A 15,737-nucleotide genomic window follows, 5' to 3' on the forward strand; every position below is an offset into this window, starting at 1 on the left:
TACTTGGGAGACAGAGGCAGGAGGATCACTTGAGCCAGGAGGTCAAGGCTGTAGTGAGCCATGATGGCACCACTGGACTCCAGCTTGAGTGACAAAGCGAGACCCTGTCTATAAAAAACCTAAAATAGGCTGGGCATGGTGGCTCATGCCGGTAATCCCAGCACTTTGGGAGGGTGAGGCAGGCAAATCACGAGGTCAGGAGTTCAAGACCAGCCTGACCAATATGGTGAAACCACATCTCTGCTAAAAATACAAAAATTAGCTGGGCGTGGTGGCATGCACCTGTTGTCCCAGCTTCTTGGGAGGCTGAGGCAGGAGAATTGCTTGAACCCGGGAGGTAAAGGTTGCAGTGAACTAAGATCATGCCACTGCACTCCAGCCTGGCAACAGACCTAGACTCGGTCTCAAAATATATAAATAAATAAAAATACAAATACAAAAATTAGCCAGGTGTGGTGGCACGGACCTGTAGTCCCAGCTACTAGGGAGGCTGAGGCAGAAGAATCACCTGAACCCGGGAGGTGAAGGTGGCAGTGAGCCAAGATTGCACCACTGCACTCCAGCCTGGGTGACAGAGCCAGACTCTGTCTCAAAAACAGAAAAAAAACAAAAACAAACGAACAAACAAAAACCAAAAATAAGTAAGTCGTGAAATAAAAACAGTGACTAAAAATCCAATTAAGAAACAATCCAAATCTGACTTACAGTGATCGAGGCCTCACAAATGAAAATAATGATGCATGGGACTTGCTTTAAAATGCTTAGCCCTCAGCCCAAAGAGACGGGGTCGTCCCGGACAAGCCGGAAGGGCAGGTGCTAAAGCAGCTGACACAGGTGAGGGTGACGGGCCTCTCCTGGGCGATCCCACTCATGTGCATGTGTCACATTTTTCTTTTTCTTTTCTTTCTTTTTTTTTTTGAGACGGAGTCTCGCTCTGTCGCCCTGGCTGGAGTGCAGTGGCCGGATCTCAGCTCACTGCAAGCTCCGCCTCCCAGGTTCACGCCATTCTCCTGTCTCAGCCTCCCGAGTAGCTGGGACTACAGGCGCCCGCCACCACGCCCGGCTAGTTTTTTGTATTTTTTTAGTAGAGACGGGGTTTCACCGTATTAGCAAGGATGGTCTCGATCTCCTGACCTCGTGATCCACCCGTCTCGGCCTCCCAAAGTGCTGGGATTACAGGCTTGAGCCACCGCGCCCGGCCACGTGTCACATTTTTCAAAGTTAAGGGTTAAAAGAAAGTGCTGGCACCACAGCAGGGAGGTGACTCAGTCCGGGCGGTGCTGGGAGCAGGCCACAGGCAGGACACCAGGGCTGGGTGGAGAAAAATGCCCAGAGCCCCCAGACCGTCCTGGGAACAGGCCCTGCTGTGGGGACTGCAGAGGTGCCCTGTCTACAGGCGCGCATGTGTGGAGAAAGCATAAAGAGCGCGGGTGCCAGAAACACGCCTCAGCCGATGGCCCCCAGGCCCAGGAGGGGCTGGATCACACAGAGCTTGGCCCCCAAGGCTGGCTTCCTTCAGGTGGGTGCTGGGTGCAGGGGGTTCCTGTTAGGGTTTCATAACACCCATAAACTCATGTGTATACTTTTGTGTACACACCAAGTCCTCTATAATGAATTTTTAAAATTATCACTGCTTTTTTTTTTTTCCAGACAGGGTCGTGCTCTCTCGCCCAGGGTAGAGTGCACTGGAGTCACCTCAGCTCACCGCAGCCTCAACCTCTCCCGGCTCAAGGGATCCTCCTACCTAAGCCTTCCAAGTAGCTGGGACCACAGGCTCGCACCAGCTAATTCTTCCGTATTTTGTAGAGATGGGGTCTCATGTATGTTACCCAGGTTGGTCTCCCACAGGCACACACCAGCTAATTCTTTCATATTTTGTAGAGATGGAGTCTCATGTATGTTGCCCAGGTTGGTCTCAAACTCCTGGGCTCAAGCAATCCGTCTGCCTCGGCCTCCCAAAGAGCTGGGATTACAGGCATGAGCCACCACACCTGACCTATCAGTGCTTTTTAAGAGTAAGATGTTAGAGTCCGGGCGCAGTAGCTCACGCCTGTAATCCCAGCACTTTGGGAGGCCGAGACGGGCAGATCATGAGGTCAGGAGATCGAGACCATCCTGGCTAATACGGTGAAACCCTGTCTCTACTGAAAAAAATACAAAAAACTAGCCGGGCGAGGTGGTGGGCGCCTGTAGTCCCAGCTACTCAGGAGGCTGAGGCAGGAGAATGGCGTGAACCCGGGAGGCGGAGCTTGCAGTGAGCTGAGATCCGGCCACTGCACTCCAGCCTGGGCAACAGTGTGAGACTCCATCTCAAAAAAAAAAAAAAAAAGAGTAAGATGTTAAGAGTCCGGGTGCAGTAGCTCACGCCTGTAATCCTAGCACTTTGGGAGGCAGAGGTGGGCGTATCACCTGAGGTCAGGAGTTCGAGGTCAGGCTGGCCAACATGGAGACAGCCCAGCTCTACAAAAAATACAAACAATTAGCCGGGTGTGGTAGTGTGCACCTGCAGTCCCAGCTACTTGGGAGGCAGAGACAGGAGAATTGCTTGAACCCAGGAGGTGGAGGTTGCAGTGAGCAGATATCATGCCACTACACTCCAGCCTGGGTGACAGCGAGACTCCATCTCAAAACTAACTAAATAAATAAAAATAAGACATTAGACAACCAAACACCAAATTTTTGTTATCTCTAAGGGGTGAGAATATGAGGACTTCAACTTCCTATCATATATAATTTTGAAGTTATGAATTTAAAACTAAACTTCCTTTTTTTTTGAGACGGAGTCTCACTCTATCACCCAGGCTGGAGTGCAGTCGTGCGATGTCGGCTCACTGCAACCTCCACCTCCTGGGATCAAGCGATTCTCCTGCCTCAGCCTCCCGAGTAGCTGGGATTACAGGCGCCCGCCACCAGGCCCAGCTAAGTTTTTATATTTTTAGTCGAGATGGGGTTTCACCGTGTTAGCTAGGATGGTCTCGATCTCCTGATCTCGTGATCCGCCTGCCTCGGCCTCCCAAAGTGCTGGGATTACAGAGGTGAGCCCCCATGCCCGGCTGAAGGCAGCTTTTTAAAGAACAAGATCTGAGGGAGGCTTGGAGACAGGGTGGTCAGGGCTGGAGGTCTGGCTGGAAGGCAGCTTTTTAAAGAACGGAATGTGGCCGAGCGTGGTGGCTCACGCCTGTAATCCCAGAATGATCGAGACCATCCTGGCTAACACGGTGAAACCCTGTCTCTACTAAACATATAAAAAAAATTAGCCAGGCGTGGTGGCGGGCGCCTGTAGTCCCAGCTACTTGGGAGGCTGAGGCAGAAGAATGGCGTGAATCCGGGAGGCGGAGCTTGCAGTGAGCCAGGATTGCGCCACTGCACTCCAGCCTGGGTGACAGAGTGAGACTCCGTCTCAAAAAAAAAAAAAAAAAAGAACGAGATGTGTTCATTTTGTTGGTGAAAGGAGCTCAGTGAGTGCTTATACTGGGGCCCAAAAAGTTTCTGCCAGAAATGTATATACTCGTACTCTGCAGTACGCTTTCTCTGCTTGAGGAAATTCTATCCTCCCACTGAAATTGAGATAAATAAAAATGTATATTATAATACCTATAGCAGTAAGAAGGTAACTCATAACGGAAAAGATACTGTTTAAAATTGTTCAACAAAAGAACTGGTACACTAGAAAATACACATTTAACAGAAAAGAAGTTAGTGAAAGAACAGAGGAGCAAGACATGAGACATAAACTGCAAATATAAACACAAATCCACTCACATCGATAATTACATTAAACATGAGTAGATTAGGTTTTGAGAGGTGGCTCATGCCTGTAATCCCAGCACTTTGGGAGGCCAACGTGGACGGGTTACTTGAGTCGAGGAGATCAAGACCAGCCTGGCCAACATGGCAAAACCCTATCTCTACAAAAAATACAAAAATTAGCTGGCCATGGTGGCGCATGCCTGTAATCCCAACTACTTGGGAGGCTGAGGCAGGAGAATCACTTGAACCTGGGAGGCGGAGGCTACAGTGAGCTGAGATTGTGCCACTGCACTCCAGCCTGGGAGACAGAGCAAGACTGTATCACAAAAAACAAAAAACAACAACAAAAAAACGGGCATGGTGGCAGGTGCCTGTAATCCCAGCTACTTGGGAGGCTGAGGGAGGAGTATTGCTTGAACCCGGAAAGCGGTAGCTGCACTGAGCTGAGATTGTGCCACTGCACTGCACTGCACTCCAGCCTGGGTGACAGAGCGAGACTCCACTTCAAAAAAAAAAAAGGCTGGGCGCAGTGGCTCACACCTGTAATCGCAGCACTTTGGGAGGCCGAGGTGGGCGGATCACTTGAGGTCAGGAGCTCAAGACCAGCCTGACCAACATGGTGAAACCCTGCGTCTACTAAAAATACAAAAATTAGCCGGGTCTGGTGGCGCCCTCCTGCAGTCCCAGCTACTCGGGAGAATGAGGCACAAGAATCCCTTGAACCCAGGAGGTGGAGGTTGCAGTGAGCCGAGATTACACCAGTGCACTCCAGCCTGGGAGACACAGCGATACTCTCTCAAATTCAAAAAACAAAACAAGCTTACTGCCTGTGCGGTGGCCCACACCTGTAATCTTAGAACGTTGGGAGGCCAAGGCGGGTGGATCACCTGAGATCAGAAGTTCGAGACCAGTCTGACCAACACAGAGAAACCACATCTCTACTAAAAATACAAAAATTAGGCCAGGCACGGTGGCTCCCGCCTGTAATCCCCGCACTTTGGGAGGCCGAGGCGGGTGGATCACCTGAGGTCGAAAGTTCAAGACCAGCCTGACCAACATGGAGAAACCCCGTCTCTACTAAAAATACAAAAATTAGCCAGGCATGGTGGCGCATGCCTGTAATCCCAGCTACTCGAGAGGCTGAGGCAGGAGAATCGCTTGAACCCGGGAGGTGGAGGTTACAGTGAGCTGAGATTGCGCCATTGCACTCCAGCCTGGGCAAAAAGAGCGAAACTCCGTCTCAAAAAAAAATACAAAAATTAGCTGGACTTGGAGGTGCACGCCTGTAATCCCAGCTACTCAGGAGGCTGAGGAAGGGGAATCACTTGAACCCAGGACATTGAGTTTGCAGTGGGCTGAGATAGTGCCACTGCACACCAGCCTGGCGACAGAGTGAGACGCTGTCTCAAAAAAAAAAAAAAAAACGCTGGGTGCGGTGGCTCACGCCTGTAATCCTAGCACTTTGGGAGGCCGAGGGGGCGGATCAAGAGGTCAGGAGATCAAGACCATCCTGGCTAACACGGTGAAACCCCGTCTCTACTAAAACAAATACAAAAATTAGCCAGGCGTGGTGGCGGGCGCCCATAGTCCCTGCTACGTGGTCCCTGCTACATGGGAGGCTGAGGCAGGAGAATGGCAGGTGAACCCAGGAGGCAGAGCTTGCAGTGAGCCGAGATCGCACCACTGCACACCAGCCTGGCCACCGAGCAAGACTCCGTTTCAACAACAACAACAACAACAGCAGAGGCTATCAGACTAGATTAAAACCTAAGATCCAAGCACATTCTGTCTCTAAGGGAATGCTTAAGAGTCAAGGACACAGCCGGGCGCGGTGGCTCAAGCCTGTAATCCCAGCACTTTGGGAGGCCGAGACGGGCGGATCACGAGGTCAGGAGATCGAGACCATCCTGGCTAACATGGTGAAACCCCGTCTCTACTAAAAAATACAAAAATCTAGCCGGGCGAGGTGGCGGGCGCCTGTAGTCCCAGCTACTCGGGAGGCTGAGGCAGGAGAATGGCGTAAACCAGGAGGCGGAGCTTGCAGTGAGCTGAGATCCAGCCACTGCACACCAGCCCAGGCGACAGAGCGAGACTCCGTCTCAAAAAAAAAAAAAAAAAAAAAAAAGAGTCAAGGACACAAATTAGAGTAACAAGATGTTTGTTTATTTATATATTATTTAAAAAATAGAAACAGGGTCTTGCTTTGTTGGCCAGGCTGGTCCTGGGCTCAAGTGATCCTCCCCGCTTGGCTTCCAAAGTGTTGGGATTACTGCTGTGGGTCACCGCACCCAGCCAAAAAGATGTTTTCTAAAAAGATGCAGGCTGCGTGCAGCAACTCACACCTGTCATCCCAGCACTTGGGAGGCCAAGCAGGGGGTGGAACACTTGAGTCCAAGGGTTCGAGACCAGCCTGGGCAACATGGCGAAACCTCGTCTCCACTAAAAATACAAAAAATTAGCTGGACATGGGGCGTGTATCTGTAGAGGCTGCAGTGAGTCAAGATCATGCCACTGCACTCCAGTCTGGGTGACAGAGTGAGACTGTCTCAAAAACAAAAGATGCAAACATTAACCATAAGACAGGTGGAGTGTCTATACTACTATCAGAAAAATATATATATATTTTTGAGACGGAGTCTCACTCTGTCACCCAGGCTGGAGTGCAGTGGAACAATCTCGGCTCACTGCAACCTCCGTCTCCCAGGTTCAAGCAATCCTCCTGCCTCAGCCCCCCTAGTAGTGGGATTACATGCATGCACCACCACGCCCTGCTAATTTTTGTATTTTTAGTAGAGATGGGGTCTTACCATGTTGGCCAAGCTGGTCTCAAATTTCTAACAGGCGATCCACCTGCCTCAGCCTCCGAAAGTGCTGGGATGACAGGCATGAGCCACCGTGCCCAGCCAGAAAAAATAAATTTTAATATAAAAACTTCTGGGCCGGGCGCAGTGGCTCAAGCCTGTAATCCCAGCACTTTGGGAGGCCGAGACGGGCGGATCACGAGGTCAGGAGTTTGAGAGCATCCTGGCTAACACGGTGAAACCCCGTCTCTACTGAAAAATACAAAAAAGCTAGCCGGCGAGGTGGCGGGCGCCTGTAGTCCCAGCTACTCGGGAGGCTGAGGCAGGAGAATGGCGTAAACCCAGGAGGCGGAGCTTGCAGTGAGCTGAGATCCAGCCACTGCACACCAGCCCAGGCGACAGAGCGAGACTCCGTCTCAAAAAAAAAAAAAAAAAAAAAAAGAGTCAAGGACACAAATTAGAAGTAACAAGATGTTTGTTTATTTATATATTATTTAAAAAATAGAAACAGGGTCTTGCTTTGTTGGCCAGGCTGGTCCTGGGCTCAAGTGATCCTCCCCGCTTGGCTTCCCAAAGTGTTGGGATTACTGCTGTGGGTCACCGCACCCAGCCAAAAAGATGTTTTCTAAAAAGATGCAGGCTGCGTGCAGCAACTCACACCTGTCATCCCAGCACTTTGGGAGGCCAAGCAGGGGGTGGAACACTTGAGTCCAAGGGTTCGAGACCAGCCTGGGCAACATGGCGAAACCTCGTCTCCACTAAAAATACAAAAAATTAGCTGGACATGGGGCGTGTATCTGTAGAGGCTGCAGTGAGTCAAGATCATGCCACTGCACTCCAGTCTGGGTGACAGAGTGAGACTGTCTCAAAAACAAAAGATGCAAACATTAACCATAAGACAGGTGGAGTGTCTATACTACTATCAGAAAAATATATATATATTTTTGAGACGGAGTCTCACTCTGTCACCCAGGCTGGAGTGCAGTGGAACAATCTCGGCTCACTGCAACCTCCGTCTCCCAGGTTCAAGCAATCCTCCTGCCTCAGCCCCCCTAGTAGCTGGGATTACATGCATGCACCACCACGCCCTGCTAATTTTTGTATTTTTAGTAGAGATGGGGTCTTACCATGTTGGCCAAGCTGGTCTCAAATTTCTAACAGGCGATCCACCTGCCTCAGCCTCCGAAAGTGCTGGGATGACAGGCATGAGCCACCGTGCCCAGCCAGAAAAAATAAATTTTAATATAAAAACTTCTGGGCCGGGCGCAGTGGCTCAAGCCTGTAATCCCAGCACTTTGGGAGGCCGAGACGGGCGGATCACGAGGTCAGGAGTTTGAGAGCATCCTGGCTAACACGGTGAAACCCCGTCTCTACTGAAAAATACAAAAAAGCTAGCCGGGCGAGGTGGCTGGCGCCTGTAGTCCCAGCTACTCGGGAGGCTGAGGCAGGAGAATGGCGTGAACCCGGGAGGCGGAGCTTGCAGTGAGCTGAGATCCGGCCACTGCACTCCAGCCTGGGCGACAGAGCCAGACTCCGTCTCAAAAAAAAAAAAAAAAAAAAAAAAAAAAAAAAAAAAAAAAAAAAGAAATAAAAATAAAAAACTTACTGAGACAAAGAAGGATGTTTTATAATGATAAAAGAGCTAATTCATCAGGAAGACACAATAATTATAAATTAAACATATATGCACCTAACAACAGAGTCCCAAAATAAATGAAGCAAAAACAGGCAAAATTGCAGATAAAAACAGATAATTCGGCCGGGCGTGGTGGCTCACGCCTGTAATCCCAGGACTTTGGGAGGCTGAGGCAGGTGGATCATGAGGTCAGAAGATCGAGATCATCCTGGCTAACACAGTGAAACCCCGTCTCTATTAAAAATACAACAAATTAGCCGGACGTGGTGGCGGCGCCTGTAGTCCCAGCTACTCGGGAGGCTGAGGCAGGAGAATGGCGTGAACCCGGGAGGTGGAGGTTGCAGTGAGCCAAGATCGCACCACTGCACTCCAGCCTGGGCGACAGAGTGAGACTCCGTCTCAAAAAGATAAAAAAAAAAAAAAAAAAAAACCAGATAATTCAACAGTTAATAGCTGACAAGTTCAACACTTCACTCTAAATAAGGGGTGGAACAAGTAGAGAAAATCAGCAAGAATATGAAAGAGTTGAACAATAGTATTAACCAACCTAACTGATATCTATCTAACACTCCACCCAACAGAGCAGAATATATAAGCAACGTTCTCCATAAGACCATACGCTAGGCCCTAACACAAATCTCAATAAATTTAAAGGTACTGAAAAATACTAAGTATGTTCTTGAACCACAATGTAATTAAAGTAGAAATTAATTATAAAGGTACATTTAAGAAATCCACAAATAAGGCCGGGCGCGGTGGCTCAAGCCTGTAATCCCAGCACTTGGGAGGCCGAGACGGGCGGATCACAAGGTCAGGAGATCGAGACCATCCTGGCTAACACGGTGAAACCCCGTCTCTACTGAAAAATACAAAAAAGCTAGCCGGGCGAGGTGGCTGGCGCCTGTAGTCCCAGCTACTCGGGAGGCTGAGGCAGGAGAATGGCGTGAACCCGGGAGGCGGAGCTTGCAGTGAGCTGAGATCCGGCCACTGCACTCCAGCCTGGGCGACAGAGCCAGACTCCGTCTCAAAAAAAAAAAAAAAAAAAAAAAAAAAAAAAAAAAAAAAAAAGAAATAAAAATAAAAAACTTACTGAGACAAAGAAGGATGTTTTATAATGATAAAAGAGCTAATTCATCAGGAAGACACAATAATTATAAATTAAACATATATGCACCTAACAACAGAGTCCCAAAATAAATGAAGCAAAAACAGGCAAAATTGCAGATAAAAACAGATAATTCGGCCGGGCGTGGTGGCTCACGCCTGTAATCCCAGGACTTTGGGAGGCTGAGGCAGGTGGATCATGAGGTCAGAAGATCGAGATCATCCTGGCTAACACAGTGAAACCCCGTCTCTATTAAAAATACAACAAATTAGCCGGACGTGGTGGCGGGCGCCTGTAGTCCCAGCTACTCGGGAGGCTGAGGCAGGAGAATGGCGTGAACCCGGGAGGTGGAGGTTGCAGTGAGCCAAGATCGCACCACTGCACTCCAGCCTGGGCGACAGAGTGAGACTCCGTCTCAAAAAGATAAAAAGAAAAAAAAAAAAAAACCAGATAATTCAACAGTTAATAGCTGACAAGTTCAACACTTCACTCTAAATAAGGGGTGGAACAAGTAGAGAAAATCAGCAAGAATATGAAAGAGTTGAACAATAGTATTAACCAACCTAACTGATATCTATCTAACACTCCACCCAACAGAGCAGAATATATAAGCAACGTTCTCCATAAGACCATACGCTAGGCCCTAACACAAATCTCAATAAATTTAAAGGTACTGAAAAATACTAAGTATGTTCTTGAACCACAATGTAATTAAAGTAGAAATTAATTATAAAGGTACATTTAAGAAATCCACAAATAAGGCCGGGCGCGGTGGCTCAAGCCTGTAATCCCAGCACTTTGGGAGGCCGAGACGGGCGGATCACAAGGTCAGGAGATCGAGACCATCCTGGCTAACACGGTGAAACCCCGTCTCTACTAAAAATACAAAAAAAACTAGCCGGGCGAGATGGCGGGCGCCTGTAGTCCCAGCTACTCGGGAGGCTGAGGCAGGAGAATGGCGTAAACCCGGGAGGCGGAGCTTGCAGTGAGCTGAGATCTGGCCACTGCACTCCAGTCCGGCGACAGAGCGAGACTCCGCCTCAAAAAAAAAAAAAAAAAAAAAAAAAGAAATCCACAAATATTTGAAATTAGTATACTTCTATTTCTTTTTTAGATCTACTCCTGAACCCAGCACTCACTTCCAAATAACTCACAGGTCACAGAAAAAAATCACACGGCAAATATTTTCAACTGAATAAAATATTCAAACTGAATAAAAACCAAACACAGGCCAGGTGCCGTGGCTCGCACTCGTAATCCCAGCAATTTGGGAGGCTGAGGCAGGCAGATCACTTGAGGCCAGAAGTTTGAGACCAGCCTGGGCAACATGGTAAAACCCTGTCTCTACTAAAAACATAAAAATTACCCAAGGGTGGAGGTGCAAGCCTGTAATCCCAGCTACTCGGGAGGTTGAGGTAGAAGAATCACTTGAACCCAGGAGGCGGAGGTTGCAGTGAGCCGAGATTGTGCCATGGCACTCCAGCCTGGTCTACAGAGCAAAACTGTCTCAAAAAGAAAATGGACAAGGAACGCAGAAGGGCGCACTTCCCAGCTGCTTTGAAGGCCAGTGTTGCTCTGATACCAAAATGAGACAAAGACGTAGCAGGACAAAATACAGACCAGCATCTCTCATAAATATGAGAAGAAAAAACAAACACCAAAAAGATTAGTAAAGCTGCAGGGCACAGCAGTTTATGCCTCTAAATCCCAGCACTTTGGGAGGCCAAGGTGGACAGATCACCTGAGGTCAGGAGTTTGAGACCAGCCCGGGCCAACATGGTGAAACCCCATCCGTCTCTATTAAAAATACAGAAGTTAGCTGGGTGTGGTAGTGGTTGTAATCCCAGCTACTAGGGAGGCTGAGGCAAGAGGATCGCTTGAACCCGGGAGGCAGAGGTTGTAGTGAGCCGAGACTGCACCACCGCACTCCAGCCTGGGCAATAGAATGAGACTCTGTCTCAAAAAAAAAAAAAAAAAAAAAAAATTAGAGTGACTAAATGCTCCCAAGTACTCTGATTATGGTAGAAAAAGTTATACAATGCTGAACTACCATTTCTTTTTTTTTTTTTTGAGACGGAGTCTCGCTCTGTTGCCCAGGCTGGAGTGCAGTGGCCGGATCTCAGCTCACTGCAAGCTCCACCTCCCGGGTTTACGCCATTCTCCTGCCTCGGCCTCCCAAGTAGCTGGTACTACAGGTGCCCGCCACCTTGCCCGGCTAGTTTTTTGTATTTTTTTAGTAGAGACGGGGGTTTCACTGGTTTAGCCAGGATGGTCTCGATCTCCTGACCTCGTGATCCGCCCGTCTCGGCCTCCCAAAGTGCTGGGATTACAGGCTTGAGCCACCGCGCCCGGCCCGAACTTCCATTTCTAGCCTACAAAAGTTCTCTTGAATTTTTGTGGAGCAGAGGGCTGAATAACAGAAACAGAGGAACTGTGGACAGTCTCTCTCGTGTGGCTCTGCAGGGGTGTGGATGGCTGGGAAGCACTGACCAGCAACCCTCAGGGTTTCTGGCCACCACGGGTGGGGCCTCCCATGAGAGCACTACCTGGCCATGGCTCATGCGAGCCTCCTGCAGGGTCTTCGTGGAGCCAAGCAGCAGCCCCGGATTCCCAGAGGGAGGGACAGGGAGGGGAGTCAGGCGAGGTCCGAGGCACCAGGAGCACATGGGGAGGGAGGGCCACCCAGGGGTCTTCACAGTGAGGGAGGAGGCAGGGGCACTGAGCGCGGTGTGGGTGAGGCCTACCTTGCGCTGGCAGAAGGTGGAGCAGTAGTTGACCTTGTGGCAGCCGGTACACTCACTCATAGCCTCCCGGCCGCAGTTAACGCAGGACTGCTGCAAGAAGGACACAAGAGGTCAGTCAGTGACATGGCTGCAGAGGGCCTGAGACACCGGGGACAGAGGCAGGTGCAGGCGGGAGGCCCCGAGGTCTCCCCATTGGACTCCTGACTGCGCCTCTGCCCCAGTGCTGCTCAGAACGTTCTCGTCACCTCCAGAATCAGCTCTTTCCTGGCCTCAGTGCAGTTTGCCCCCTACACTCATTCACTGGAAGATCAGCATGGCCCGGGAGCAGTGGCTCACACCTGTAATCCCAGGACTTTGGGCGGCCGAGGCGGGCGGATCACCTGAGGTCAGGAGTTCAGCACAGCCAACATTGCGAAACCCCGTCTCTACTAAAAACACAAAAATTAGCTGGGTGTGGTGGTGGCCGCCTGTAATCCCAGCTACTTGGGAGGCTGAGGTGGGAGAATCACTTGCACCTGGGAGGCAGAGGTTTCAGGGCATCGAGATTGCACTACTGCACTCCGGCCTGGGCAACAGAGTGAGACTCCCATCTCAAAAAAAAGAAAAAAAAGGAAAATCAGGGCCGGACGTGGTGGCTCACACCTGTAATCCTAGCAGTTTGGAAGGCTGAGGTGGGCAGATCACGAAGTCAGGAGATGGAGACTATCCTGGCTAACATGGTGAAACCCCGAGACCGTGCCACTGCACTCCACTCCAGCCTGGGCGACAGAGTGAGACATCGTCTCAAAAAAAAAAAAAAAAAAGGGAAATCAGCATGGAAATCTTTCTCCAAACTCCAAGGAGCTTCACTCCAGCCAGGCCAGCACAGAAAATCAAACTCAGGAGTCCACCACTCCCAACACTCCTGAGCAGGTAGCCTGGGTGGCGCCAGCCTGGATGCACCGTGGCAGACGTGTGTCCCAAACTGCCGTGGCGACACCACAGCCGACATCCCCACCCCACACCCAAGCCGGTTTCTGTGGTGGATTGAAAAGATGACATGCGGCCGGGCGCAGTGGCTCACACCTGTAATCCTAGCACTTTGGGAGGCCGAGGCAGGCAGATCACGAGACCAGGAGATCGAGACCGTCCTGACTAACACGGTGAAACCCCGTCTCCACTAAAAATACAAAAAATAAGCCGGGCGTGGTGGCGGGCGCCTGTAGTCCCAGCTACTCAGGCTGAGGCAGGAGAATCCCTTGAACCCGGGAGGCAGAGCTTACAGTGAGCCGAGACTGCGCCACTGCACTCCAGCCTGGGCGACAGAGCGAGACTCCATCTCAAAAAAAAAAAAAAAAGAAAGGTGACACCAGAGGTTTGTGTACTTTCTCCTGGAATTACATTATTGGAGCTTTTCTTTCTAATCAGCGCATAGATCAACATGCTGTCAATGATTAACGTTTGTGGCATGACTAAGGTGCTTGACAGTTGTGAGTTCCGCCGTCAATGCTCTCGGAGAGGGAGAAGGCCACCGGGCCTAGGAGAGGCCTTGGCGCAGGGACCCGCAGGCCGGCTACGCGCCCAGATCATCCGCAGGCACTGTGGGAGGGGCCATGGCCAGTGGGTGAGTGGCAGCGTCTGCGAACAGCTCTGGAAGCGACCCCAGCGCGGCCTCGCCGTTCCTGCGGTTCCTGCGGGCAGACCTGCTCTGAGGGTCTGTTCTGATGCTTGCTCCCTTCTTCGCAAACGTGAGCTTTAGCATTTTTCCAGTTGTGAGACATTCAGAGCTCCAACATTCAGTCACTCACTTCAGAAAACAAGAGGCATTTTGGTACGAATTTAGGTCGTCCCCTGCCTCTACTTTATTTATTTATTTTTATTTTTATTTTTTTTGAGATGGAGTCTCACTCTGTTGCCAGGCTGGAGTGCAGTGGCATGATCTTGGCTCACTGCAACCTCTGCCTCCCGGGTTCAAGTGATTCTCCTGCCTCAACCTCCCGAGTAGCTGGGACTACAGGCACCTGCCACCACATCTGGCTATCTTTTTGTTTTTAGTAGAGACGGGGTTTCACCATGTTGACCAGGATGGTCTCGATCTCTTGACCTCATGATCCATCTGCCTCGGCCTCCCAAAGTGCTGGGATTACAGGCTTGAGTCACTGCACCCTGCCTTTTATTTATTTATTTATTTATTTATTTATTTATTTTTGAGATAGAGTCTCACTCTGTTGCCCAGGTTGGAGTGCAGTGGCGCGATCTCGGCTCACTGCAACCTCCGCCTCCTGGGTTGAAGCGATCCTTGTGCCTCAGCCTCCCCACAGCTGGGACTACAGGCACGCACCACCACGCCCAGCTAATATTTTTGTATTTTTAGTACATATGGGATTTCACCATATTGGTCAGGCTGGTCTCGAACTCCTGACCTCAAATGATCCAGCTGAGTTGGCCTCCCAAAGTGCTGGGATTACAGGCATGAGCTACCACACCTGGCCTGTGCCTCTACTTTAAATGACAAAATATTTCTTAAAAAGTCTGTCACCACACAGAAGTTTCTCGAAGAAGAACACAGCTTCTGCAGGCTTTATGAACATCCTGGGTTGCTCTGTGGATGGCCGGGTCAGGAAGGACCCTGGTCCAGCCCCTCAGAGACATAGCTCAGGTGGGGTGGGAGGCTGGCGGGAGCATGGTCGGCGTGCCCCCACGCTGAGAAGGGCACGAGGCTCCGTGTCCAGCAGTCCCTGTGCCCCACACACCAGGACGTCCTGTACTTGCCCCCCAGCATAGTTCCTGGAGGACAGCACCCCTGAACTGAACGGAAAGCCTGTCCTGTTGCCTCGCGGGCACCTCTTTGGCCTCAGCTGGGACTTTCGACCGCTCAGCCCTTTCGCAGTATGCCCTTTGCACAACTTTAAAAAAAATAAAATAAAATAACGTTTTAGGAAGGTTAGAAGGAGCTTTGGGGTCTGAATTAGAGTCAGAGGCAGTAGCATGAACTCATGTTCTCTTCACAGATACAGAAACGGCTGCGGAGACGTTCATACACACAGGTGACACCCTCGTCCCTGCTCTGCAGCTGAGGGCCTCCAAGTGACAACATCCCAGCAGCACCGGACCCACCTGGCACCCAGGCCTTGCTCTCTTTAAAAAAAAAAAAAGTAAGAGAAATGTAAATCAGACTGGATTACTCTCCCTTGAGCAAGCAACAGAAATAAGAGAAAACCTCATAAAATCAAGCAGATCGATCTGAAAGCTGAGCCGCACGCTAAGGAGATCAAAGGATTAGTCTAATAGCATCTTTTTGAGCTGGGACAGTTTGCCGTTTCTATGAAGTGACCATGATACAGATCTCTGAGGAAGCATCGGGCAAAATCAAATTTACAACCTGCCCCACCCCGCCCCCGGAAGCCCACAGACCTCATCCTGCTGGTCAGGCTGGGTCCCGCTGAGGTGGGAATGCGAAGCCACCTCTGTGCTTTTCCCAGCCTGCCCCGCCAGTGCCGCTTCACCCTGTCCCAGGCACCTGGCCGCCCCTCCCGTCTCACCACACCCCCAGCTCCCTCGGGGAGACTCCAAGGCTGCGTTTCTGGGGGCTTCCACGCTGTCAGCCGTGCTCCGAAGAGTTCCCTGGGGACATGGGGATGGCGGGCTGCTCCCAAGTATCCCAAAGACACCAGCAACCCTCGCTCACTCGGCCACGGCAGGACATGGGTCTGGCTTTGGAA

General features: G+C 50.5%; 1 protein-coding gene across 1 annotated transcript in view; it reads right to left on the reverse strand.

The window, feature by feature from the left end:
• The window catches only part of DEAF1 (DEAF1 transcription factor), a 50,756-nt gene that overhangs the window by 2,779 nt on the left and 32,240 nt on the right, over window positions 1-15,737 (reverse strand). Inside the window, exon 11 of the mRNA XM_033203987.1 lies at window positions 12,037-12,126. Within this exon, the coding sequence (XP_033059878.1) occupies window positions 12,037-12,126 (90 nt within the window). The remainder of the gene's footprint in view (window positions 1-12,036; window positions 12,127-15,737) is intronic.

The sequence above is a fragment of the Trachypithecus francoisi genome, unplaced genomic scaffold (assembly GCF_009764315.1).
Source record: "Trachypithecus francoisi isolate TF-2019V2 unplaced genomic scaffold, Tfra_2.0 Lachesis_group8, whole genome shotgun sequence".
NCBI lineage: Eukaryota > Metazoa > Chordata > Mammalia > Primates > Cercopithecidae > Trachypithecus > Trachypithecus francoisi.